This window comes from Hemitrygon akajei, chromosome 16, assembly GCF_048418815.1.
Source record: "Hemitrygon akajei chromosome 16, sHemAka1.3, whole genome shotgun sequence".
NCBI lineage: Eukaryota > Metazoa > Chordata > Chondrichthyes > Myliobatiformes > Dasyatidae > Hemitrygon > Hemitrygon akajei.
This window is the reverse complement of record NC_133139.1, coordinates 8,602,221-8,629,972: the sequence shown is the minus strand read 5'-3', so window position 1 is coordinate 8,629,972 and position 27,752 is coordinate 8,602,221. Positions and strand designations below refer to the sequence as shown.

At 43.3% G+C, this 27,752-nt stretch overlaps 1 protein-coding gene across 5 annotated transcripts in view; it reads left to right on the top strand.

Moving 5' to 3' along the window:
* atp8b3 (ATPase phospholipid transporting 8B3) overlaps positions 1-27,752 on the top strand; it is a 140,510-nt gene that overhangs the window by 57,754 nt on the left and 55,004 nt on the right. For all 5 annotated transcript variants that reach the window (XM_073068189.1, XM_073068188.1, XM_073068190.1 and 2 more), the window contains 9 exons: positions 46-111; positions 4,519-4,610; positions 9,434-9,547; positions 12,829-12,927; positions 14,958-15,019; positions 17,933-18,005; positions 18,097-18,167; positions 20,112-20,194; positions 25,216-25,374. In XM_073068189.1, the coding sequence (XP_072924290.1) occupies positions 54-111; positions 4,519-4,610; positions 9,434-9,547; positions 12,829-12,927; positions 14,958-15,019; positions 17,933-18,005; positions 18,097-18,167; positions 20,112-20,194; positions 25,216-25,374 (811 nt within the window). In that variant the 5' untranslated portion in view covers positions 46-53. The remainder of the gene's footprint in view (positions 1-45; positions 112-4,518; positions 4,611-9,433; positions 9,548-12,828; positions 12,928-14,957; positions 15,020-17,932; positions 18,006-18,096; positions 18,168-20,111; positions 20,195-25,215; positions 25,375-27,752) is intronic.

Here is a 27,752-nt window from a genome sequence, read left to right as displayed (position 1 = left end):
TTCGGAGTTTTCATCATTGAGCAATCTTTTGTTTTAACCTTTCAGGTGCCAAAATGAACCATTCTGAATCTTCAGATTCAACTAATTGTGAGACACATCAGCTGACAGATGGTAAGATACATGTGCTCTTACATTCACGTTATAGCACGATTGGCAGAGAAGAGCCAGTAACATCATGAAGGATCACACCCACTCTGCTCATGGACTGCTTGTCCCACTCCCATCCGGGGAGAGGCTATGTAGCATCCACACCAGGACCACCAGACTCAAAAAACAGCTACTTTCCTCAAGCAGTGAGGCTGATCAACACCTCCACCCACTAACCCACCCCTCCACAACTTTATCATTTCCTGTCAGAGTCATCTTCTGTACAGACATCCCTGTGTGCCTAGTGTCACTTTATGGACATACAATCCATTTACGTGCATAAGCTATCTAATGTATTTATATTTATTGTGTTTTTTATAATTGTGTTCTTTATCTTATCGTGTGTCTTTTGATCTCCATCAGATCTGAAGTAACGATTATTTTGTTTTTCTTTACACTTCTGTACTGGAAATAACGTGAAACAATCTTGAATCTTGAATTCTTTGTTAGAGCTAACACCCTTATCTGCTCATCCTCAGAAGCCCAGAGGACTGAGACATTCCAACCCCATCGTATCTCATCCCAATAGACTCACCCAGTGCAGTTTGGCTTGGCAGATCTCTGGAGAGTGGGGTTAGTACTGTTCTGTGAGGGGCAGAGTTTTCCTGCTTGACATCAGGGTCAAGAACGTAACCAGAATAATACAAAGTCAAAGTCAAAATAAATTTATTATTGAAGTACATATACATCACTATATTTTTTTGTGAGATTCATTTTCTTGCAGGCATTTATAGGAAAATCAAGAAATACAACAGAATTTATGAAAAACTATGCATAAACAAAGACTGACAAACAACCAATGTGCAAAAGAAGACAAATGGTGCAAATTAAAAATAAATAAGCAAATAAATAATACTGAGTTGTAGGCTCTTAGCAAGTGAGTCTGTAGGTTGTGGAATCAGTTCAGAGTTGAGGTGAGTGAAGTTATCCAAGCTGGTTCAGGAGCCTGATGGTTGAGGGGTAATAGCTGTTCCTGAACTTTGTGGTATGTCATCCTACCTGCTGAGTGGCGGGGGACCTTGATGATGGACGTTGCTTTCCTGTAGCAGTGCTCCTTGTAGATTTGCTCAGGTGTGCGATGGGCTTTGTCTGTGATCTTCCAGTTTACGACGGCGATGGTGATTCACAGTGACGCCTTACCGACAGTAAACAAAACTGCTAACTACTCTATCAATCACACTTTTTCTGGAAAACAATCACTACAAACCATAGCCTGTAATATCCCGATCGGAGTTGAGCTTTTGAACCGCCTGTACGACCTGGCATGTTTGCGATGTGAACTGAAATCTTAAAGGTGCAGGATGGTTGTGGCGTGGTGTGGCATGTACAGGCCGAGCTGAGGTTATTGGGGGACCTGGGCCTATGAGCAAGGACCAAGCCAATACTCAGGATGTGCTGGAACAGGCCTGGAGCTGATTTGAAGCTGCAGATCTGAGGCGAGGCAGAGTCTAGACGGCAGGGCCCGTGTACGAAAGCTGGGAATAAGCCAATGCTTAACTGATTTAAGCCCGGGTCAAATTTGGAAAGGTGGGTTTTGAGCTGAATCACTGTGCCGGAGCTTGGGCCTGAGAGTGAGGAACGAACCAATGTTTGGCCGATTTAAGCACCAGGCCAGATTGTAAAGGTCAGGCTGTTGGGGCTGGAGGTGGGGGACGGACCAGTGTTTGGCTCACTGTTTGTGACGTTTACTCGCCTCTGTGCTGAACTGAGTCTGTGGCCTGCAACTAACAGACGCCTGGGCCGGCTGCAATGATGACTGGCTTTGGGGCTGTGAATTCACTTCCATGAACTTTATTTCAGAATGTTATTTGCTTACATTTTATTGTTCACACGATTTATTCCTTTGTGCACATTGGGTGTTTGGTCTTTTTTTAACGGGTTGTATTCGGTTTCTTTGTTTTGCGGCCGAATTTCAAGGTTGTATATAATACGGTTGATAATTTTCTATTTATTTACCTATGAGATACAGCACAGACTAGACCCTTCTGGCCCTTCAAGCTGTGATGCCCAGCAATCCCCCGATCTACTCCTAGACTAATTTTTGAACTTTGAACTTTGATGGACTGGGCTGTATCCACCAATTTCTGTCGACTGTTTCATTCCTGGGCATTTTGGACTCTTAACCAGGCCGTGGTGCAACCAATCAGGATACTCCCCTCTGTGGCCCTATGGAAGTTTGTCAAAGGCCAAGAGAGAAGAATCCAGTAGTGGTGTAATGAACACCAACAAATGCCTCCATTCAGTGAACCATTGCAAAAAAATGGTTCAAAAAACATTTGAACCAAAAAAAAAACAAATTTTATGATTTATATGAGCAATGATAAATCTGATTCTGATGTGGTTCTCTACTGTGAACGAAAGAGTGGGAAGGGGGCAGGGAGATGGGAATCATGGTCGGGGAAAGGGAAAGTGATGGGGGAGGAGGTGGGAGGCACCAGAAAGACATTCTGTAATGATCAACGAAACAATTGTTTGGAAGCACGGTGTCTCAGAGCTGGGTGTGTCTGCACCCATCCCACACCCTACCCCTGGCACTCCTTCTCTGCCACTCGCCCCACACCCCTCCTACGACAATCCATCCTCGTCATTCCTAACGTCCTTGGCTCCTGCCTGACTTACAAGTTGCTCTCTGCTTCATGTTGACAAATACATCTCAAATGTGCAAACATCTCAGACACCCTAGCCGTGTATACGTACTTGAGACTTGCACAGTACTGTACTGCAATGTTAAAATAGCAGGAAGATAGTTTCAAAGACTGGTATCTACGCTGTTCATTAAAGTGTGCAGTAGATCAAGGGAAAGCAAATATTATAAATATATCAATAATAATATGTAGTCTGGTTTCCAGGGATCTTTAGAACAACTTGTACAGGACACAGAAGTTCAAAATTAATCCTTGAACTGACCCTTGGCTTGTGATATATAATCACCAGACCTTTTCTCTGAATTGGTTTCCTGCTTCTTTTCAGCAACTCCACACACAAATAGGTGATTATACAGTTATCATTCCCACCATTCTCCCTCAGGATTATTGTTCATGTGATGGGTGTGACTTACATCAGCACTGTAGGTATCAGGCTCATGGCTTAGTTATTTAATTTTTTTGTTTCAACACACAATTGATGCAGCTATTAAGCACACAGCAATTTGTTGGAGATTTGATCTGGCCTGTTTTGTTAGGGGTCCTCTGGCTTGTACAAGAGCTGATACTTTACAGGCAGCCTGTATTTCATTCTGCACTGCTCTGTCTCTGCAGCGAGGTGGTTGCTAGAGATGCTAACTTTCCTGGTGGCCTACAGAGGCAGCCCTCTGTCGTTACCACACTCAGCCTTGGCTGCTGTCCTGAAAAGGGTCATCAGAATCAGATTTATTATCACAGATATATGCTGTGAAATTGGTTGTTTTGTGTCAGCATTTCAGAACCAGAATCAGGTTTAATATCGCCTTTTATAGGATTTTCCATTCGAAGGCATTGGTGTTTCCATCCCAGGCTGTGATGCAGCCAGTCAGCACACTCTATAGAAATTTGTCAGAGTTTTAGATGTGGTGCCCAGTCTCCACAGACTGACACCAACACAAGCTGCCCAGAAGTGAAACTTGTTCCAAAGCAGAGTTGTAGTGTGGCTACATCTTGTGCTAACCACAACAAGCAAATGAAGGCAGAAGGAGCAAAAACTTAACTCAACATTGAATCCCAAAGAAGGGGTCTCGACCCGAAACACTGACTCTCTGTTTCCCTCTCTAGATGCTACCTGACCGATTGAGTTCCTTCTTCTCGGGCTGAGCTAGTTGATCACCTGTAACACTGGTCCTGTATTTTTTACCTTCTTCCTTAGCAAGGTTCAATGTTCAAAGTAAATTTATAATCAAAGTACGTGGAAGTCACCACATACTACCCTGAGATTCATTTTCCTGCAAGCACTCACTGTAAAACAAAAAAATACGATAGAATCAATGAAAATTCACAAAGACTGACAAGCAACCAATGTGCAAATGAGGGGAAGACACACCTGGCCTGACCTTCTGGACAACTCCTCCTCATCTGCATTTTACAACTTCAATGTTCTTTTACCTGAGCTCTCAATCTCTACCTGCTCCCACTTAATCACTGACCACCTAACCTTGCTTGCAACTTATCACCGTGGTCACCTTGGTTTTACCCAATCAGTGACATCACTCTCCCCCCCACCCTCCCTGCAGCTGAACAGCTTCTTCTATCCCCTTCTCCGTTTCTGACCAGGAGTCTTTGATCTAAGATGTTGATGCCATTTCTCTTCCCACGGATGCAGCCTGACCTGCTGAGTATTTCCAGCATAGACTGATATTACTTTAAGCAAGTACTAATGACAGTTTGATACTCTCTTTTGCAGATCGCGACTGGGAAGTGAAGGCTAACAACGTGAGGTACCACACTCGAATTAAGGAACGTGCCTTCCTCTGCTTTAAGAAGCGGAAATATGCTGTAAGTCTTTTCCTTTAACCGGGCATGTGGTGTGCTCAATAACCTGTATCCAAAGTCAAAGTCCAGTTTATTGCCATTGTAACGAAGGATGAACAGCTCTGATGGGCAGAAGGGTACAGAGTTGCCCATATCTTCCCCCCCCCCCCGGGAGAATCACAAACTATTACTGTTACCACGCTGCTAATGAGAGAGAAAGAGATGGAACAAAAACATACTGGGACTGGAACATTTGCTTCAGATAAGGGAGAGATAACACCGGGGGAGAGAGACTTGTTGTTCCACCATATTATGACTCCTGAAAGACTTATGGCTCTGGAGAGGGCTGTTTACTTGGTACCATTCTGTTCATTAAAATTCCTCAGTGGACAGCCGGAGTGGGCTGGTTTGATGGGCTAAGCTATTCAAAACTGATTGACACCTGAGACCCCGTGAGTAGGGATAAAAGTGAGGTCTGGGGAGACACCCCTCAGACACACCAGGAGACACACCAGGAGATGCACCAGGAGACACACTAGTGAGCACTGCTTAAGTGTTGGAACCCACAAGAAGGTGTGGGGCATCGGAGACCGAACGAAGGATCGGTCAATTTTAACTCTCAGTGTTTATAGCGAGGCCGGTGGGGGCTTGTGTGTGTGTCCACCCTTGCCTGGGTGACGAGTCCACCATAGAAGAATGGTCTAGCTAAAGGACAGAGGGGTCATACCTGAATGGCCACATCAACACATCGATGGATCAAGAACGTAAAGGAAGGTTTGACTGACTGTAGCTGTCACTGTTTGCTCGCCCTCTCTCTCTCTCTCTCTCTCTCTCTCCCGCCAACGGTAACAACAAAAGAACCAACAACTACCTCAGCCTACATGAACTGAACTGAAATTTATACTTTCCCATGATAATTCATTATCCCCTAGACAACGATAGAGCACTTTTAGGTTTAGTATTGCTAACATGTATTATCTGTATACTTGCATTGTTGATATTGATTGGTATATTTTACTAATAAACACCGTTTATTCGGTGGTCTAGGGGTATGATTCTTGCTTTGGGGTGCGAGAGGTCTTGGGTTCAAATCCCAGATGAGCCCCCAATTTGTTACATACCCCGTAACTGGGTGTCTTACCAGCAAAGATAGAAGTATCCGTTGGAGTCTGGTACTATTTTCAAAACAGTGTTTATTAGTAAAATATACCAATCAATATCAACAATGCAAATATACAGATAATACACGTTAGCAATACTAAACCTAAACGTGTGGGTATAATAATAATCAATAATAAGCAAGCTCTATCGTTGTCTAGGGGATGATGAATTATCATGGGAAAGCATAGAGTTCAGTTCAGTTCATGTAGGCTGAGGTAGTTGTTGGTTCTTTTGTTGTAACCGTTGGAGGGAGAGAGAGGGCGAGCAAACAGTGACAGCTACAGTCAGTCAAACCTTCCTTTATGTTCTTCATCCATCGATGTGTTGTTGTGGCCATTCAGGTATGATCCCTCTGTCCTTTAGCTAGACCGTTCTTCTATGGTGGACTCGTCACCCAGGCAAGGGTGGACACACACACAAGCCCCCACCGGCCTCGCTATAAACACTGTGAGTTAAAATTGACCGATCCTTCGTTCGGTCTCTGATGCCCCACAGCTTCTCGTGGGTTCCAACACTTAAGCAGTGCTCACTAGTGTGTCTCCTGGTGCATCTCCTGGTGTGTCTCCTGGTGTGTCTGAGGGGTGTCTCCCCAGACCTCACTTTTATCCCTACTCACGGGGTCTCAGGTGTCAATCAGTTTTGAATGACTTAGTCCATCAAACCAGCCCACTCTGGCTGTCCACTGAGGAATTTTAATGAACAGAATGGTACCAAGTAAACAGCCCTCTCCGGAGCCATAAGTCTTTCAGGAGTCATAATATGGTGGAACAACAAGTCTCTCTCTCCCGGTGTTATCTCTCCCTTATCTGAAGCAAATGTTCCAGTCCCAGTATGTTTTTGTTCCATCTCTTTCTCTCTCATTAGCAGCATGGTAACAGTAACAGTTTGTGATTCTCCCGGGGGGGGGGGAAGATATGGGCAACTCTGTACCCTTCTGCCCATCAGAGCTGTTCATCCTTCGTAACACCATACGCACAAGTACTCCTGGACAAGCTGCAGTGATGACTGGCTTCATAGCTGTGAATCAGAATCAGGTTTAATATCACTGGTGTATGTCATGGAATTTATTGTTATTCAGCAGCAGTACAGGGCAATACATAATAATTAACAACAGTTTAAAAAAAAGTAGTAATGTAGTGGTCATGGATTCAATGTCCATTCAGAAATCTGATGGTAGAGGGTAAGGAGCTATTCCTGAATCATTGAGTGTATGTCTTGTGCCTTCAGGCTCTTGTACCTCCTCCTTGACGTTATCAATGAGAAGAGGGCATGTCCTGGGTGATTGGGGTCCTTAAAGATGGATGCTACCCTTTTGAGGCAACGCTCCTTGAAGGTGTCCTGGATGCCCATGATGGAGCTGGCTGAGCTTACAACTTTCTGCAGCTTATTTAGATCCTGTGCAGTGGCCGCTCCATACTCGCTTCCGTGAATTTAGTTCTGAATGTTCTCTGCTTGCTTTTTATTGTTTGCATGACTTACTCTTTATGTTGCACACCGGGTGTTTGACAGTCTTTGTTAATGGGTTCTATTGGGTTTCTTTGATTTTGTGGCTGCCTGTGAGGAGATGAATCTTAAAGTTGTATAAAATATGCATATTTTGATAATAAATGTACTTTGAGCTTTGAATGTTAAATGTATCACGTATAATAAAAAAAAGCTTATCTGGAGCAGCATCACAGAGATAGAGAGATTAGTGCTTTATCAAATCAAACAATGAAACATGTCTTTTACATCGGGAACAGGCTGAAGCCAGCTCACAAGTGGCTCCACATTTTACTCCCCTCCCACAATCCAATATGTGGATTTTTTTATAAATGAGAGGCAGTAAAGTTATCAGCTAGCACTGATAATGTCTATTCCAAAGAGTGTTCTGGAAGTTCAAAGTTCAAAGCAACTTTACTATCAAAGTAAATATACTTTGTCACCATATACTATCTTGAGATTTATTCTTGCAGGCAGTTAGAGCAAAATAAAGAAATATGATAGAATAAATGAAAAACTAAACATAAAGACTGTCTGGCAACCAATGTGCAATAAAAGACAAATTATGCAAAAATAAGTAAAGTAAATAAGGGAAGTACAGTAGCATAGTGGTTAGCACAATGGTTTATAGTACCAGCAACCCGGTTCAATTCTGCTGCTGTCTGAAAGGAGTTTGTACGTTCTCCCTATGCTCTGATTTCTTCCCACAGTCTGAAGATGTACTGGCTGTTAGGTTAACTGATCACTGTAAATTGTGGCATGCTTATCCACCAATGCCTATTATAAACCCACTGACTCTCACAGCTACCTGGATTATACCTCTTCCCACCCTGTTACTTGGAAAAATGCTATCCCCTTCTTTCAATTCCTCTGTCTCTGTCTCATCTGCTCTCAGGAGGAGGCTTTTCATTTCAGAATGAAGGAGATGTCCTTTCTTCAAAGAAAGGGGCTTCCCTTCCTTCACCAACAATGCTTCCCTCAAAGATATCTCTTCTGCTTCACCCACATCTGCCCTCACCCCATCCTCCCGCCACCCCACCATGGATAGGCTTCCTCTTATCCTCACCTACCACCCTACAGCCTCTGTGTCCAGCACATAATCCTCCGCCATCTCCAGCGGGATCCCACCACCAAGCGCATCTTTCCTTCTCCCCACTTCCTGCTTTCCGCAGGGATTGCACCCCACGTGACTCCCTTGTCCATTTTACCCTCCCACTGATCTCCCTCCTAGCACTTACCCTTGCAAATGGAACAAGTGCTACACCTGTCCCTACGCCTTCTCCCCCACTACCATTTATGGCCACAAACAGTCCTTCCAGGTGAGGCGACCTGTGAGTCTATTGAGGTCATATACTGTGTTCAATGCTCCTGGTGTGGCCTCCTGTATATTCGTGAAACCGGATGTAGATTGGGAGACCGCTTCGTGGAGCCCCTATGCTTCATTTGCCAGAACAAGCAGGATCTCCCAGTGGCCACCCATTTTAATTCCACTTCCCATTCCCAATCCAATATGTCCATCCATGGCCTTCTCCACTGTTGTGAAGAGGGCACACTCAGGCTGGAGGAGCAAAACCTTATATTCTATCTGAGTAGCCGCCAACCTGATGGCATGAATATTGATTTCTGTAACTTCTGGCAATGACCACCACCACCCACCCCTTCACCATTCCCCATCCCCTTTGCCCTTTCTCACCTGATCTCTTTACCTGCCCATCACCTCCCTCTGGTGCTCCTCCCCTTTTTCTTTCTTCCATGGCCTTCTGTCCTCTCCTATCACATACCCCCTTCTCCAGCCCTGTATCTCTTTCCCCAATCAACTTCCCAGCCCTTTACTTCATGCCTCCCCCCTCCAGTTTCCCAGTTTCTTCCTCCCACCCCCCCAACTCTGACTCCCCATCTTTTTTTCTCCAGTCCTTCAATGGGCTGGGCTCAAAATATCGACTGTAGTTTTTCGATAGATAATGCCTGGCCTGCCGAGCTCCTCTAGCATTTTGTGCGATTGCCAGAAGGAGTGCTAATTTACTTTACCGATGCCATTTTTAATGAAGTGCTCATTCCGTTGGTTTACTGAACATCGAAGTGAAATGACAGAAGCAGTAAATGCTTCTTTAAACCAAATGCCAAGTAACTTGGTGTATTATGAAGATGCAGAATTGTTTTACAGTCACCTTACACTCATCACTTTCATGTGAACTTAATTCCAGAACAATAAAATCAAGACCTCTAAGTACAACATTATTACATTTCTACCTCGGAACCTGTTTGAACAGTTTCAACGAGTCGCTAATTTCTACTTCTTGCTGATTTGCATCCTCCAGGTAAGCTCTGGTTACCGCTATACATAGCATTTGGGTGTCAATTTAAAATAAATGCCTTTAATGGCAGAAGAATGTATACATTGTGTGAAATCTCAAGTCAAGTCAAGTTTTATTGTCATTTCACAATATACATGTATACCGTCAAATGAGACATTTCTCCGGACCAGGATGCAAAGCACCGTCATACACATAACACACAAGAACCTGGGAAAGCAAGAATTAAATCTACAGATGGATTACACGTAAATAAAGAAAGTAAAGGTACAGATCAGATTAACCAGTGACAGTTTGAATACGATGCGACAGGGAGTTCAGAAGCCTAACGGTCTGAGGGAAGAAACTGTTTCCCATCCTGACCATTCTTGTTTTTGTGCATCGGAATCTCCCGTCTGATGGTAGAAAGTCAAAGTGGATGCTGGATGGATGGGTGGGATCCTTGATAATACTAAAGGCCCTGCGTACGCAGCACTTCTGATAAATGTCCTCGATGAATGGAAGGGAGACCCCCATGATCCCTCTTGTCTATTGTGCACTGTACCCAAATTTAATCACTATTAAACAATAGTAAATAGTCAAGACAAGTCAAGTTTATTGTCATTTAACTATATACATGTATACTGCCAAACGAGACAACATTTCTCCAAACCAGGGTAGCACACATATGTTAGCTTAGGAAAGTAAAAATTAAATCTACAAATAAATTATGCATAAATACACAAGGTAAAGTGCAAAAATCAAATGGTGGTGTGTACAGTATAAATTATCTGGTGACGCTTTGAATGTGCTCGGGAGGGAGTTCAGAAGCCTAATGGCCTGAGGGAAAAAACTGTTTCCCGTCCTGACCATTCTGGTCTTTATGAAGATAATAGTGCAGTTAATTAAATCCATACTGAGGGAAACTCTCTGTTCACTGGAGGAATATGTTGGATTTAGTTTGTGAAGGAACAATGCATAATATAGACTCAGTAGCCATTTTATTAGGTATATCTCATTAATGCAAATATTGTATTAGCCAATCATGTGTCAGCAATTCAATGCATAAAAGCATGGAGACATGGCCAAGAGGTTCAGTTGTGTTCAGATCAAACATCAGAATGGGGAAGAAATGTGATTTAAGTGACTTTGACTGTGGAATGATTGTTAGTGCCAGATGGGGTGGTTTGAGTATCTCAGAAACTGCTGATCTTCTGGGATTTTCCTGCACAATAATCACCAGAACAAGGGTTCCCAGCCTGGGGTTCATGGATACCTCAGTTAATGTAAGGGCTCGTGGCTTAAAAATGTTTGGGTATCCCTGCTCTATAGTTCACAGAGAATGGTGTGAAAAACAAAGAAACATCCAGTGAATGGTGGTTCTGTGGGCAAAAATACCTCGTTAATGACAGGGGTCAAAGGAGAATGGTCAGGTTGGTTCAAGCTCAAATTTGTTTTTTTTAAAATTTTGCTGGCCTTCCTGAGCCTTTGAGCCAAGCTGCCCCAACAACCCCTCAACCCTGATTAACCCTAACCCAGAACACCAAACTCTGCAACACCGCGAGCTGCAACAGCATCAGGTTAACCGCGACGCTGCCATGGTGCCCACGGTAACCATGCATTACAACAGTGGTGTGTAGAACACGTCAAACCTTGCAGTGGATGGGCTAGAGTAGGAGATGCCCACAAGCATACCCACAGCGGCCCCTTTATTAGACACAGGAGGTAGCTAATATTGAAGCCAGCGAGTGTAACAATTGTTGGTGGACTCGGTGGCCCAGATTTTCCTTCAGGCAGTGACATGTTAGACTCTGATACCTGCTGCTGTTTTCCTAAATATTACACGGACAAAGATTGAGCAAGAACAAAGGAAAGACAAAGGGAAAAGTAGTCATGGTGATCTCAGTCTCGGAATCAACATTCCAAAGCAAAAAATTAACCTCTAAGACAACCAGATTCATGTGACATGACACCCGATACTGAAAACTAAGATGTTTCTAGAAAAGTACAGAAGAAACTACCTTATTTGCTGGAAAATTCAGTGAAAAGTTGCACATTTATATAAAAGTACAAGCAAGCATAAGAAAGTTAAAGTGCAGGAAAAATAGCAAGAGCCTTATAGATATGTTTAACATCACAAGAGGCATGGATAAAGGTGGATGTAACAGTCTTTTCCCCTGGGTGGGGAAGTCCAAAATCAGAAATCATAGGTTTGTCACTGAGAGGGGGAAGATTAAAAATGAATCGGGGGGGGGGTAATGTTTTCACTCAGAGGGTGGTGAGTATACAGAATGAGCTCAATCTGCAGAGGAAATGGCTGAAGCAGGTTCAGGAGTCTTAAGTCCTGAAGAAGGGTCTCGGCCCGAGACGTCACCTATCTATTCATTTCCATGGATCCTGCCTGACCTGCTGAGTTCCTCCAGCACTCTGTGTGTGCTGCTTTGGATTTCCAGCATCAGCAGAATTCCTCATGTTCAATAGTATCAGTTAAGAAGCTCTTGGATAGACAGGTGGAGGGGTTCGGGGGATGTGAGCGAATGGTCTGGATGGGCCATAGGGCCTGTAGTTGTGTTGTATTGCACTGTGGTCCCGTAATGTCATAGGACAATGTGAATGCATGCCTGACGTTCAGCAACGTCAAGAAGGCCTGAAGCTATGACAGGTAGATCATATCTTTTACAGGGGAGAATGTTGGACATGCCCATGTCTACATTAGGGGGAGTCCAGAGGAGATTCACAAGAATAATCCAGGTTTGAAAGGGTTAATTTATGAGGTGCATTTGATGGCTCTGTGCTGGAGTTTAGAAGAATAAGAGGGAATCTCATTGGAACCTATTGAATATTGAATGGCCTGGATAGGGTTGATGTGCAGAGGATGATTCCTACAGTCAGGAAATCTAGGACCAGGGGCACAGCCTCAGAATATAAGGTTGTGCTTTGAGAACAGAGAAGAGGGGGAATTTCTTTAGCCTTGTGAACCTAAGGAATTCATTGCCACAGACAGCTGTTGAGACCTAGTCACTGGGTATATTTAAAGCAGAGGTTGATAGGTTCATGATTAATAAAGGTTTCAAAGGTTACGGAGAGAAGGCAGGAGAATGGGGTTGAGAGGGAAAATAAATCAGCTATGATTGACTGATAGAGAAGAATAGATGGGCCATATTCTGCTCCCAAGACTTTTGGTCTTAAGGTGTTGGTGGAATGTAAATCCAGTGAAATGAGAAAAAAGCTGAGAAGTTTTCTCAGGGTTGAGGGGTGGGATCTGGAGATGCCTCCCTTTTCATCTGAATGTTCTTCCTTTTGATCAGACCATTCCAGCAATCTCCACATTGCCATGGTACACGACATTGATTCCACTGACATTTGTCCTGGCAGTAACAGCAGTGAAGGACATCATTGACGATATTGTGAGTACTTCCCCATCCATTCTCCACTAACAACACTCATCTGCATTTATACAGTGTCTTTGCCACAGTGACTGAGAGATTAAGAGTTCATCTTAATCATATCAGAGATCGTATAAGCATGTTGGAAGCTGTTCTGCTTCTGCAGGAGAAGATTTCTTTTTCACCAGCCCTTTACATTTTCCATTTATCACCTCCCAGCTTCTTACTTCATCCCCCTCCCCCACCCGTCTGGATTTATCTATCACTTTCCAGCTGGTTTTCCTCCCCCTACCCTGATCTTCATATTCTGGCATCTGCCCCCTTCCTTTTCCAGTCCTGGCGGAGGGTCTCGCCCCGAAACGTTGACTGTTTACTCTTTTCCATAGATGCTACCTGACCCACTGAGTTCCTCTAGCATTTTATGTGTGTTGCTCTGGATTTCCAGCATCTGCCAAATCCCTGTGTTTATGGAAGCCATCCTATTGATATATATAGGTCTCCCTCATGTTTACTGTTATTGAATCATAATCAGATTTAATATCACTGACACATGTCATGTATGTTGTTTTGTGGCTGCAGTACATTGCAATACATAAAAGAACTATAAATTGCAGTAAGAAATATGTAACTTCCAGTTAAGATGGCACTACCGCATGGTGTGGCAGCTCTCTGATAGTCAAAAAGCCAAGAAATCTGACTAAAAACATCATTAAAAATAACTTTTCTGAGGTAAATTGTGTTAAATTATCGCTGCAAACAGTGAAGGGAGTGAGTGATGGTGAGGCGAGTTTGAGGGATGATCCGAGATGGTGGATTGCGGAATCACTGCAGATGAGGTTCTGCTGCCTGTACAAATGGCCCGGGTGCGAGGCTGGATCACTCTGGGTGCCAAGCTAATTTCAAGAGCTTGAGAGTGGCTTCGGGCTGGGCAGTGACCTGCAGCCTTTCGCAGTAGCCGGGTCCGAGTTCGAGGTATGACTGCTGTTTAGACAATTTAAAGGCTGGCCCAGAATGGAGGTGAGAGCAAATTTCACTGGCTTTCCACGATGTTTTACTCAGCTCTCCAGGGAGCTTTTGCTGTTCCGTTTTTTGGTCCGAAAAGCCGGGGTGTTGGGATCTGAGGCGAGAGCTGGTTTTGCTTGTTCTCTGTGATGGTCATTCTTCTCTCCACGGCGCTGAGGCTATGAAGACTGACTCAGCTGCTGTGCTCTGTGCTCTGTGTATGACGAACTGATGAGCGAGACTTTAGGCCTACTCCAGGCTGCACCGGGGTTCAGATCTGAGGACTCCGTTTTGGTTTGGAATGCTGTTGTTCGCTTCAATTGTTTGCAAGATCCATATTTTATTTTTCTTTCTCTTGCACATTGAGTATTGGTCTTATTTTCTTTTATGTTTTTTTAAAAATTGGGTTCTTTCAGGTTTCTTGCTTTGTGGCTACCAGTGAGCAAACAAACCTCACAAGTTGTATAATTTATACTTAATTTGATAATAGATGCATGTACTTTGAATCTTTGAATATGAAAGTAGTGGAAAAAGAACAAAAATAAAGAGCTAGTGTTCATGGGTGGGTCCAAAGTCCATTCAGAAATCTGATGGCAGAGGGGAAGAAGCTGTTCCTGAAACATTGAGTGTGTCCCTCCTCCTTGATGTTATTTGCAGAGGAGAACATAAGCTTCTCCAATTTAACTGGTTTAGCAAAGGTTAGATGGGCCGAAGCGCCTGTTTCTATGCTGTACTTTTCTATGACCATGACTCCAATCTTTCCCATTCTTTTGTTTATTTCTCGTTGCATTGGTTTACCATGGATAAAATGCTGCTTATAATTTGCTTCATGAAGTGGAATGAAATGCCTTGGGACTCCAGCTGCGTCTGTGAGACGTATTACTTAATCATTGCAAATAATATTTGACATTCAACTGGTGTATTTGGTTTGTTCATACAGACATAAATATTTTATTTTAAACTTAATATTTCACAATGAATTTTCTTTAACTTTACAGCAGAAAACTGTAACAAATACCGTGGATGATATTTTAGCTTTGTGTTTCTAGGCACGCCATAGAAGTGACCGAGAGATCAACAACAGACCATGTGATGTTCTTGTGGGCCGGAGGTAAGCTGTAAATCATAGCACAGATTAATGGATATCAAGACAGTTACTAATCTCTGCTTTGGGTAAGAAATAATGACCTTTTCCTATGAATGATTCAGAATCAGGTTTAATATCACTGGCATATGTTGTGAAATTTGTTGTTTTGTGCAGCAGTACATTGCAATAAATAATAATAATAAATATAAATTACAATAGAAATATATACCTATATTGTACAAACAGTTCTATGCAAAAATCTTAGGCACTAGATATAGCAAGTGTGCCTAAGACATTCGCACAGTCCTGTATTTGTCAATATGGAGCAGAGAGCGAGTTTGTAAATTTGGCAGGAACAAAGGATGTTGGGAATGGTGAGGGTGGGGCTTTGCAAGAAAGGCGTGGGACAGGCGGTGAAGGATTGTCAGGCGTAGTGGGTGGGGTGGGTGCAGGCACACCCAGCCCTGAGACACCAGGCAAGGTAATTTGATTCCAAACAATTGATTTATTGATTGTTACAGAATATCTCTCTGATGCTTCCTGCTCCCTCCCATCTCATTTCCCCTTTTCCCAACCATGTCCTTCTCTCCCACTCTCAGTTCACAATAGAGAGTCAAATCAGAATCAAGACTTCACTGCTTTCAGACTCATATAGATCACACCTTATGTATTTATCCATCATTATCGGCATTAAATTAAAATTAAAAAAACACAAACTGGGAATGCCTATCAGATGTTGATGACAACAGCGAGTTGACACGGATAGACTGATGGTGGCAACACACAAAGGAACGGCGAGGCGAAGATGAAGACGATAACAACAGTGAAAATTACGATGTCAAGAATTCTGATCGGAATCTTCGTGTTAGTCGGGATAGAGCTGGTGTTCAGCAAGCTACCTTTATACTATTCCAGTTAGCACAATCGACCAATCACGTAAGATCTCCAAATCACATAACACCCAAAGATGGTATTTGACTGCACATATGAAGACGAAGTCGCCTTGAACATCTTAAGAGGAATCCTCTGGGTTGGCAAGTTAACTGCTTGGCTCTCTTTCACTGTTTGGTCCCAGCCCGCGCTGTATTGCCGCGTATCTTGCTATTGAGGGAGTGCAGCGTAGGTTCACAAGGTTGATTCCGAAAGGGTGCAGAGGAGATTTACAAGGATGTTGCCTGGATTGGGGAGCATGCCTTATGAAAACAGGTTGAGTGAACTCGTCCTTTTCTCCTTTGAGCAACAGAGGATGAAAGGTGACCTGATAGAGGTGTATAAGATGTTAAGAGCCATTGATTGTGTAGATAGTCAGAGGCTTTTTCCCAGGGCTGAAATGGTTGCCACAAGAGGACACAGGTTTAAGATGCTGGGGAGTAGGTACAGAGGAGATGTCAGGGGTAAGATTTTTACTCAGAGTGGTGAGTGCGTGGAATGGGCTGCCAGCAACGGTGGTGGAAGCGGATACGATAGGGTCTTTTAAGAGACTTTTGGATAGGTACATGGAGCTTAGAAAAATAGAGGGCTATGGGTAAGCCTAGTAATTTCTGAGGTAGGGACATGTTCGTCACAACTTTGTGGGCCGAAGGGCTTGTATTGTGCTGTAGGCTTTCTATGTTTCTATGCTTTGCAGGCCATAATTACATTGAAAAAGTATCAAGTAAAGAGAATGCAGAGCATATTGTTTCAGCTACAGCGATAGCACAGTGCAGCCACACAGTTCAGGGTAGAACGGTAACGTAGCAGTTAGCATAATGTTTCAGCTCCAGCCATCGGGGTTCGATTCCCACCACTGCCTGTAGGGAGTTTATATATCCTCCCCGTGACCGCGTGGGTTTTCTTTGGGCACTCCAGTTTGCTCCCACATTCCAAAGGCGTACTGTACGGGTTCGGGTTAGTAAGTCGCGGACATGCTATGTTGGTGTGCGGGATGTGGCGATGCTTGCTGGCGGTCCCCAGCACATCTCTGCTTGTGTTGGTCGTTAATGCAGATGGCACAACGTTTAGATGTACATGTGGCAAATAAAGTTCATTCTTTGCAAGTTACTTTTATTTATTTGAATATAGTGATGCTGCACAGCAACAGGCTGTTCTGTCCAACGAGCCCATGCTGCCCAAATACAGCCATGTGACCAATTCACCTACTGATCCATATATATGTTGAAAGTAGGATTAAGGGAGTAATTCTTACAGTCTTAGGACTGAGGTTTGAAGAAATAGAATTATTAAAATAAATATTTATTGTTTGTATATGGGTGGTGGGTGGAGATGCATCTCTATCAAAGGAGGTGTAAGGCACTCCTTTTCTCGACTAGCCTGCAGGTTATCCTTGGGCAAGTGTAGCACCTACTTAGCCCCCCCCCTCCCCCCAGTCAGGGTCACTGAAGCCATGGGAGCAGGTAGTTGGTCGAATGAGCAGTTTGTGCATATTTCAAGTCCTGATTATGCCACTACTGATGCCAGGTAGGCAATCTCTGAAGAGTATTGATAATGGTTGGGGTCACCCACCTAGTAAAGACACTGCCCAGAAGTAGGCAATGGCAAACCACTTCCGTACAATTTGCCAAGGACAATTATGGTCGTGGACCATGATCACTCATGTCATATAACACGGCAGAATACGATGATGAATGATTGGATCTTCAGAAGCCTTCTTGCAAAGAGTCACTGTCTGCTGAACCTAACTTGTAATGTCCTATTGTGGGCAGAGAGAGTTAGGTCAGATAGGCAAAACAATCAACATAGATACTTGTAGACACGTACCTAATAATCAGTCATTTTGCACCCAATATGATTGCTGTTTGTATCGGGTATTTGACTGCCCATCTGCCTGCTCACAATTACATCTGTACCTCAGTAGGACTGATTGGCTCCAGAGAGCTCTGGGATTCACTGTCAGGGAACATGCTATACAAATGCAAGTTTCTTTTCCTATTTTTATAGTTTCAAGCTTACAAAATGGAAAGAAATCCAAGTAGGAAATTTGGTGTGTCTGAAGAAGGATGAGTTTGTTCCAGTGAGTTATTTTTCAATAATATATATTCTTTATTCTTTGAAGATAAAGAGATTAAGTATCTCAAAGTGATTGATGTTTGTGGTTCTCCTAGGCAGATCTTTTCTTGCTGTCTACCTCTGAGCCAAACAGCCTGTGTTATGTTGAAACGACTGAAATTGATGGGTAAGTCCTTTGGATATGCTGATTGCATTTTGATTAAATTGTGCTCCATGTGTAGCTGTGCAATTTTATTGACAGTAACACCGATTCAGGGGTCCTGTCAGAACATCTGCTGTTCAGATGTGGTAGATTGGTTTAAAATGTTTGTGGATGGACTCTGTAGTTCAGGTTATAATGTGTTTCTGGCTTCTGGTCACTCCTTTCTTTCTGTTGCTATTTAGGCTGATTTTGAATCAGGGCATCCTGAGATCACAAGGACTAGGCTGAACTGAATATGCCTGATCTCTTTCAATTTTGTGTTTTATCTTCATTTTTTTTGTTGCTGTTTGCACAATTGATTTTTTATTGTTTTGCATGTGAGGGGTGGGGATCGATGTTTTTGTCTGAACAGCTTCCATCGTTTCCTTTGTTTTGCGGCTGTCTGTGGGAAGACGAATCTCAGGGTTGTATACTGTATACATACTTTACTAAAAAATGTACTTCAAACCTTTGAGATAGATAAGTAACAGTTTCATTATTTTTGATTTGCAAGGCTTGCCTTCTGCATATTGATTGTCAGTCATTGTTGTTGTAAATTCTCTTCTATTTCTGTTTTTCTCTTCTAAATACATGCAGGAAAATGGATCTTAAGTATGCATAAGGTAACATATGCAAAGAGGCTTTTTCCACTGAGATTGGGGGGGGGGGCTACAACTAGAGGACATGGGTTAAGGGTGAAAGGTGAAAAGTTACGGGGAACATGAGGGGAAACTTCTTCACCCAGAGGGTTGTGATAATGTGGAATGAGCTGCCAGCGCAAGTGGTGCATGCAAGCTCGATTTCAACATGTAAGAGAAGGTTGGATAGGTACCTGGATGGTAGGAGTCTGGTGGTCTATGGTCCTGGTGTAGGTAGGCAGTTTAAATGCTTCAGCATGGACTGGATGGGGTGAAGGGCTTGTTTCTGTGCTGTAGTTTTCTATGACTCTGACTCTGATAATAAATTTACATTGAATTTTGAGAGGTAGCCTGACCTGTGCGTTTTCAACATTTTCTGTTTTTATACCTGTGGGAAGTACATGTCTGGATTGGCATCCTTGCCCACAGATTGCCAGAACTTTGTGGGCAACTTTGTTTGACATCATTGCATCCCACCATTGATTTCAAAGTAGAGGCCAATTTAACTAGATTTGACCAAATCCCACCTCTTGTAAGGCCTGAAGAAGATAAAATATTTCTCCCACTATTCCATAAAGCCTGATAACATTAACTGAAACGTGAAAGGCCTTGAAATTCATGATGAAGGGTCTCGGCATGAAAGGTTGCCCTTTCATTTCCCTGTATAGATACTGCCTGATCTATTGAGCTCCTCCAGCACTTTGGGTATTTTGCTCAAGATTTCCAGCATTGGTCAAATCTCCTGTTTTTAACAGACTGCTTAAGTCAATTTGCTGGCTGGTGGCGTAGTGGCATCCACACTGGACTTTAAGACGTGTGGTCCCAGGTTTGAGTCCGGCTCGTTCCTTGTAAGCTTTCGTTTGCACAGGGTTGAGTGTTGAGCTAACATCTCGGCCTCATAAAACAAAACAGACAAATGCTAAAGAAACAGCAAGTTTGCCACTCAATTCGCCACAAGGCACAGAGAGGAACTAACTTAAGTCGATTTGCACTATTGTGATTGAGTTCAAGGACATTTCATACCAAATAACTCACTTTGTCATTTAACAAGTTATAAATGTTGAGCGTAAGAGATTCTGCAGATACTGGAAATCCAGAGTAACACACACAAAATACTAGCAGAACTCAGCAAGTCAAGAAGCACCTATAGTGGGGAATAAACAGTCAGTGCTTTGAGGTGAGATCCTTCATCAACTCAAGCTCCTCCAGCTTTCTAGGTGTTGCTCCAGATTCGAGCATCTGCAGTCTCCTGCACAACCTGATTTATGAGTGGTATTGTCTCTCCTTACAGCGAAACTAACCTGAAATACAGACAGGCACTAAACGTCACACACTCTAAAGTGAATACCTTGGACCAGTTAGCAGAGTTTGATGGTGAGTGCTGATAATAATTGCAACTTCACTCAGCTTCTCTAAACTTCACTCAATGCAACTTCACCAACTTTTCACAACTTCACTCAATTCAACTTCTCTCAATCTCATTCACCCCAACACTGAAGTTGTGCTATAACCTATGGTCTCACTTTCAAGGACTCTTCCTCCCATGTTCTTGATATTATTTGCTTATGTATTTATTATTATTATTATTATGCTTTTTATATTTGCTCAGCTTCTTGTCTTTTGCACATTGCTTGTTTTTCCATCTTGCTAAGTATGGTCTTTCATTGATTCTATTGTGTTGCTTTGTATCTACTGTGAATGTTCGTAAGAAAATAAATCTCAGGGTTGTATATGGTGGTATATATAAGGACTGCAATAATAAATTTACTTTGAACTTTGAACTTAGAACATTCTTTCGGGATGAGTAGTGACCTGGATGGCATCTCTATCGGAATCGTGTTTGTCCTGAACAGGAACATTTAGTGGGACCATTTTTCTTGTTCCACAAATCCCAGTAACAGGGTTGAATAACTGGGCAAGCGCATGGGGGAGAAAAACAAACTGCTTGAGGAATTCCGTGGAATTTACTATCATACTTGGTGGCAAAAGGAGTTATAGATGTTTCAGCTTGATGTTTTCCATCAGAATTCCAGTAATGGGGATGAACTAGAGGTTGATCTCTTCTCTGTAGAGTATGAAAAGTCTTGCTGTCCACCAGAAGCCCACATGAACCAAGAGGAAGCATGCTGACTACAGCCTAGAAGCCACCACCTCCACATCAATGTTCCCAATGTGTGACCCTGGCTTATGAAAGTCTTATTAATTTTTTTTGAGGTACAACCGTAAGAGGACCTTCAGGCACAATGAGCCCGCGTTGCCCAGTTACGCCCATGTGACCAATTACGCCCATGTGACCAATTAACTACTAACCCATACCTCTTTGAAATATGGGAGGAAACCAGAGCACCTAGAGGAAACCCACGTGGTCGCTGGAACAACATACATGCTGCTTACAGACAGTGGCGGGAATAGAACCCGGGTCGCTGATGCAGTAATAACATTACGCTAGCTGCTACCATGCCACCCTATTTACCTTCTGTGATAAACAACGAAATTTTCCTCACAGTGACAACTAAAGTGATAGCAATACACCAGGGGACATAATTTTAAGGAGATTGCAAAAAGGTGTGTGGGAGGGGGAGTAATATCAGAGGTAGGTTCTTTTTTACACAGAGAATGGTGGATGCATGGTATCGGGGTAGCAGTAGAGACAGATATATTAGAGTCATTTAAGAAACTTCTAGATCGGCACATGGGTGATATAAAAATGGAGGGCCATGTGGGAGGGAAGGGTTAGATTGATCTTGGAGTAGGTTAAAAGATTGGCACAACATCTGTGTGTTAAATGCTCGTGTCATGATTGTCATCTGAATGATGAGAAGCAGTTTTCATTGGTGGATACATTTGGAACCAGAGGGCAGTGGTTGGAAGTGAAAAGGCAAGGGATCAAAGGGTAACTCTTGGAAACACATAAAGGTGACTTGGAATTGGAACCCTGGGAAGGGGAAGGTGTTTTGGTCCTGGTGTTTTGAAAAAAATACATATTTATTATTGATTTTTCAAAATATTATCTTTATTTGTCAAATATATATTGAAACACAGTGAGTTGCGTTGTTTATGTCAAACCAAATTAGCAAGGATTGTACTGGGCAGGCCACAAGTGTCACCACCCTTCTGGTGCCAATACAGCATACTGACAGCTTGACCCATACGTCTTTGGGAAGTGGGAGGAAACTGGAGCACCTAAAGGAAACTCACTCGATCACGAGTACAAACCCCTTACACAATCTCAAACTCAATTCTTTTTGGGTGAAATCCCAGCTCTAGAAGTCAGACCCTTGCACAATGTTCCCTCTAATTTTTTTCACAGCTGTGAGCAGGAAATGTTTACATGGCCTGAAAACAGCATGGCACTTTAAATGTTTGGGATATGCATACTATGAATATTTAGAATGAAAATTGAAACATCATATATTTTTGATTTCATTTATTAATTGAAGGGCATAATAAAACACAGTACAGAAAAGAAAATCTTTCATGTTTCGCAAGCTCTTTCTAGCTGTGTCCAGTTCCAGCTGGGCTGCCACAGGGGGGACGTGCATGGGAGCATTTTAGTTACTGCGCACCCACGCAGCTTGAAAGGAACAGTGCCCCGAGGTCTGACATCACCAGAGTGGGAGATAAAAGATGGGCGCTGAATACATGAGATGATGGAGGGGGATTGCCTGGGGACACAAGGTGGGAGTTGTTGTTCCAGGCACCTGGGTGGTTTGACGTGTTCCAGAGAAATCCAGTGATGTTTTATAAACTGCTAGAAGTAGATGCACAATTGAAAACTGGGATAAAATTGGCCCAGCGACTCCTTGACTGGGTCATGGGGCAAAGTCCTTGGATAGAGAAATGCCAAAGTCATTGGCTTTATACCACGTTCCCAAGGATTTGAACATCAGCGACATCCCTGGAATAGGCAAGTGAGATTGCTTCTTCTGTTTTAATTGAATTACTGACATTTCTTGATTTACAAGTAGGGTACATTCCTAGAAGAAGTTTCGTGATGTAAAATTTTATAAATCAACAATGCTGGCTGAAATATGGTACAGCACAGTGCTATCTGTGAAACAGCTTAATTAATTGAAGATATGCACCTCACCTCAAAGTGTCAATAGTGACACAGCAAAAACTCAAATCAAACATTTGTAAATTAGGGGAATGATTTTAATGAGTTTACAGTACTGTGCAAAAGTCTTAACCACATATGCTGTATATAACTAAGACTTTTGCACAGTGCTGTATTTGTCAACGTGGAGCAGAGAGCGAGTCTGTAAATCTGGCTGGAGCGAAGGATGTTGGAAATAGCGAAGGTGGAACACCGTGGGTGGGATATGGGACAGGTGGCAGAGAAAGGTTGGGGTTGGGGAAGTTGGTGGTGTGGGTGTAGACACACCCAGCCCTGAGACACCAGGCAAGGTCATTTGATTCCAAACCCTTAGTTTATTCATCATTACAGAGTGTCTCTCTGGTGCTTCCCACTCCCTCCCCTCCCCCTTTCTCCAACCATGATTCCCCTCTCCCCATCCCCTTCCCACTCTCAGTCCACAATAAAGACCCATATCAGAATCTGGTTTATCATCACTCAAAAATGTTAGGAAATTAGCTTTTTGTGGTAGCAGTACTGTGCAATACATAAAATCGCTACAGTACTGTGCAAATGTCTTAGGCACCCTGGCTATATATATGTGCCTAAGACTTTTGTACAGACCTGTATATTATAAAGTTGCGCCTTGACATGACTTATAATCAATAAAGGATTACTACAGGACTATTGAATTCCCTGCTACCACCCGGGTCTTATCACTTGTAACACTTGCCTAACAGGCTGGTATATGTCTAGGGGAAAAGGAGATCCAGCCACTCACCAACCCCACCTCTCGTACACGCAGGTGCTGTGAGAATCAAGTTTATGCTGCGCGTACACACACACCATATCAAACTCACACCAGATACCGTTATGGAATACACTTTAAAGATTTTACTAAAACTAAAAGAGTACTATGCAATACAGTATATATGAAGGAAAATAAAATAAAATAAAAGGCACCAACTTATCAAAGTTCAGTCAGTTTAGTGCACATCGTTGGAGCTTAACCATCGAACCATTTGACTCCTCGTCACTTTCCTCTGACCTCCATGTCCTCGCACCTGGGACCACCCGGGTGGTCGACCGAGCAGTGCAGCGCACGTCCACCTGCCTCGGCGTCTCCTTCCTGACTCCCCTGAAAAGACTGCAAAAATCCCCAAGCTCCCAGCCTCACAAGACAAACTAACATTCCCCATTGGTTAACAAATGAATACAATCCCGATATCAGCAAGTCTAAAGCTAAACAACTGCGAGAGAAAGCACTTATCATACAAAGAAGCATTCCTACTCTTAACAAAACAAAGAAGCCATGTTGATTAACCTACACAGTACATCGTACACACTTAGCAATTGCCAGCAGTGTTATATTGTTTGCTCTTGACTATGTAATGTGAATGCACCTTAAGCAATTGAGTGCTGAGCCAGATTGAAAAGGTCAGGGACAGGCTGGTTCCACTTGCCACTCTGTGACGTTCGTTCGGCTCTGCACTGAACTGAGGCTGTGGCCTGCTCCAACAGCAATGTTCCTGGTTTCATGTCTGTGGACTCTCTTTTTGTAAAACTCCAGTTCTGAATGTTATTTGCTTTCTTTTATTGTTTGAACAATTTGCTTTTGTATCTCTCTGCACATTGGATGTTTGTTAGTCTCTTTTAATGGGTTCTTTTGGATTTTTTTATTTTGTGGCTGCCTGTAGGCAGACGAATCTCAAGGTTGTATAACATATGCATACTTTGATAATAAATGTACTTTGAACTTATGCTAAATGTCAATCTTCTGGAATATATTTCATTGTTAATTTACTTGTGGTAATATTACTTTATATGTTACATGTACTGTGTTGTGCACCCTGGTCTAGAGGAACGTTGTTTCGTTTTGCAGCATAGATGTATACGGTTGAATGGCAATAAGCTTTAAGTTGAACGAAGGGTGAGTTCAAATTGTGCTGGTGTATAAACAAAGCAAAATCTACTACTCACTCGACTATTTACTTGATCTGTCCTACAAGGGGCAATGTTTTTGGGCATAGTAGCTTGGGTGCCAAGATGATATTTCTAAAGCCCCATCATCTGCACCAGGACTTAGACTGCCAAAGACTTTGTCCTGGGCCAGTCTTTCATGGAGTTTCCAGGTGTACCCCTTTTTCAAAGATCCTTTCTCTTCCAGGGGTGAGATCTTTGGAGCTTCTGTTGGCATTTCTGCAGCTCTGGGTTCCTAGCCCCATGCCCAACCCTCCTCCTTTCACAGCCGGGCTTGGGACCGTCCATGGCGGAGTTAAAGATGATGCAAGCCCTTTAATAAATGTATTTTGTTTCACAGGAAGAATAGTCTGTGAAAAGCCAAATTGTGACCTGCACTCATTCACAGGCACTCTGTACTGGCAGAACCGAGAGTATTCACTCAACAATGAGAGGATATTATTGCGAGGCTGTAGGATACGAAATACAGAAAAGTGCTATGGGGTGGTTATATTTGCAGGTAAGTTTCTGTGTTCTAATTGTCTCGGAAGTGAAATTGGTCCATTACTGTCACAAGTACAGTGAAAAGTTTTTCTTGCATACTGTTCGTACAGATCAATTCATTACCCAGTGCACCGAGGCAGAGCAAGGTGAAGCAATCACAATGCAGAATAGAATGTAACAGCTACAGAGAACCTGTATATTTGTAAATAGGTGCGTGTGTTGCGAGAGTAAATGGAGACGATTTGTATCAAGGCACACTTTGTTGAGGTGTATTGGACTTAATAGATGGGGATGCTATTTATGACGTTGTGTGCACATCACCCAGGTATTGTGGTATGTTAATTATGAATTATAAGTTACCTTAAACATAAGAGATTCTGCAGATGCTGGAAATCCACAGCGACACACACACACACAAAACTTCAAAGGAACTCAGCAGGTCAGGCAGCATCTAGAGTTTCTTCGTTCGTTATGTGCCACATCATATGACGTGTTATCATGGTCCTTCCATGACCATGATTGTTCTTAAAGACTTTGTTCCCCAAATTCCCGCAATATGTGGATTTCAAAACCAGGGGAGACAACACACTGGACTTGGTTTATACCAACACCCCACAGGCATACAAAGCAGCCCCCCCGCCCCCATCTTGGCCACTCTGACCACATATCTGTCATGTTAACACCAGCATATAAACCACTGCTTAAATGTGTGAGAGCAGAGAAAAGAGAGATAAGGGTCTGGCCAAAAGGAGCAGTCTCAGCACTACAAGACTGTTATTTGCACACAGACTGGGACATATTCGAGACAGCAGCCTCCTATGATGACCATACAGACATTGAGGAGTATGCGGAGGCAGTAATCAGCTACATAGCCAAATGCACGGAGGATGTCACTGTGATGAAAACCTTCACCGCACGTGGTTATAAAAAGCCATGGATGACAACAGAGGTGCATTCACTACTGAAGGCCCGTGACACAGCCTACAGATCGGGGTCAGGAGTACGCTTCACTCAGCCAGGACTGCGCTTTCACTAGGGATCAGGAAACCGAAAAGGGCCTACGCGGGCAAAATACATGGACACTTCTGTGACACAGGTGACACCAGACGGATGTGGCAGGGAATTAAAGCTCTGACAGACTACAGGATCAGGCAGAAAACTGATGACAGCGACGCCTCTCTTCCAGACAGGCTCAACAATTTCTTTGCACGCTTCGAAGCATCAAACACTATAGCAAGGGGGAGAGCCAGTCCCTTCTTACCATCTGACCAGCCAGCTCCAATCATTGATTCAGAGCACACACGGAGGACCCTTGCCAGGGTCAACCCACGAAAAGCGAGAAGTCCCGACAACATCCCTGGACATTTGCTCAAGGAATGTGCTGATGTATTAGCAGATGTCCTGACAGACATTTTCAACATCTCCCTTAGTCAAGCCATTGTCCCCAGATGCTTCAAAACCTCCACAATCATCCCTGTAACAAAGAAATCAGTTGTGGCCTGTCTGAATGATTACTGTCCCGTTGCCCTGACCCCCATAGTGATGAAATGTTTTGAACGGCTTGTCAAGCCTCATATCACAGCCAGCCTCCCCTCATCGCTGGATCCTCTACAGTTTGTTTATCGTCCAAATCGCTCTACGGAGGATGCAATATCCACCACACTGCACACAGTTCTCTCTCACTTGGACAACAAAGAGACTTATGCCAGAATCCTGTACATTGATTTCAGTTCAGCGTTCAATACCATCATCCCGCAGAGCCTAGTGGAGAAACTGTCGCTGCTTGGCCTTAACACTGCCATGTGTCGCTGGATTCTGGATTTCTTGACGGAGAGACCACAGTCAGTCCGTGTTGGCAGGAACATCTCTGACTCCATCACACTGAGCACTGGATCCCCACAAGGCTGTGTGCTCAGCCCATTGCTGTTTACACTGCTAACACATGACCGTGCAGCCAGATTCAAGGAGAACCTGATCATTAAATTTGCTGATGATACGACAGTGGTGGGGCTCATCAGCAAAAATGATGAAACAATGTACAGGGAGGAGGTCAAACACCTAGAGAGCTGGTGCAGTGACAACAATTTGATGCTTAATGTCACCAAAACCAAGGAGATGATCGTTGATTTCAGACGGTCTCAGCCTGAGCACACACCCCTCAGCATCAGCGGCTCCACAGTGGAGAGAGTGGAAAACATCAAGTTCCTTGGGGTGCAGATCTCGGACAATCTCACCTGGTCCAGGAACACCACTGGGATTGTGAAACGAGCCCAGCAGAGATTGCACTTTCTGAGGAAGCTTAAACAAGCATCACTCCCCACGAACATCTCAACTACACTCAACAGAGGAGTGGTTGAGAGTGTGCTGACCTTTTGCATCACAACCTGGTACTCC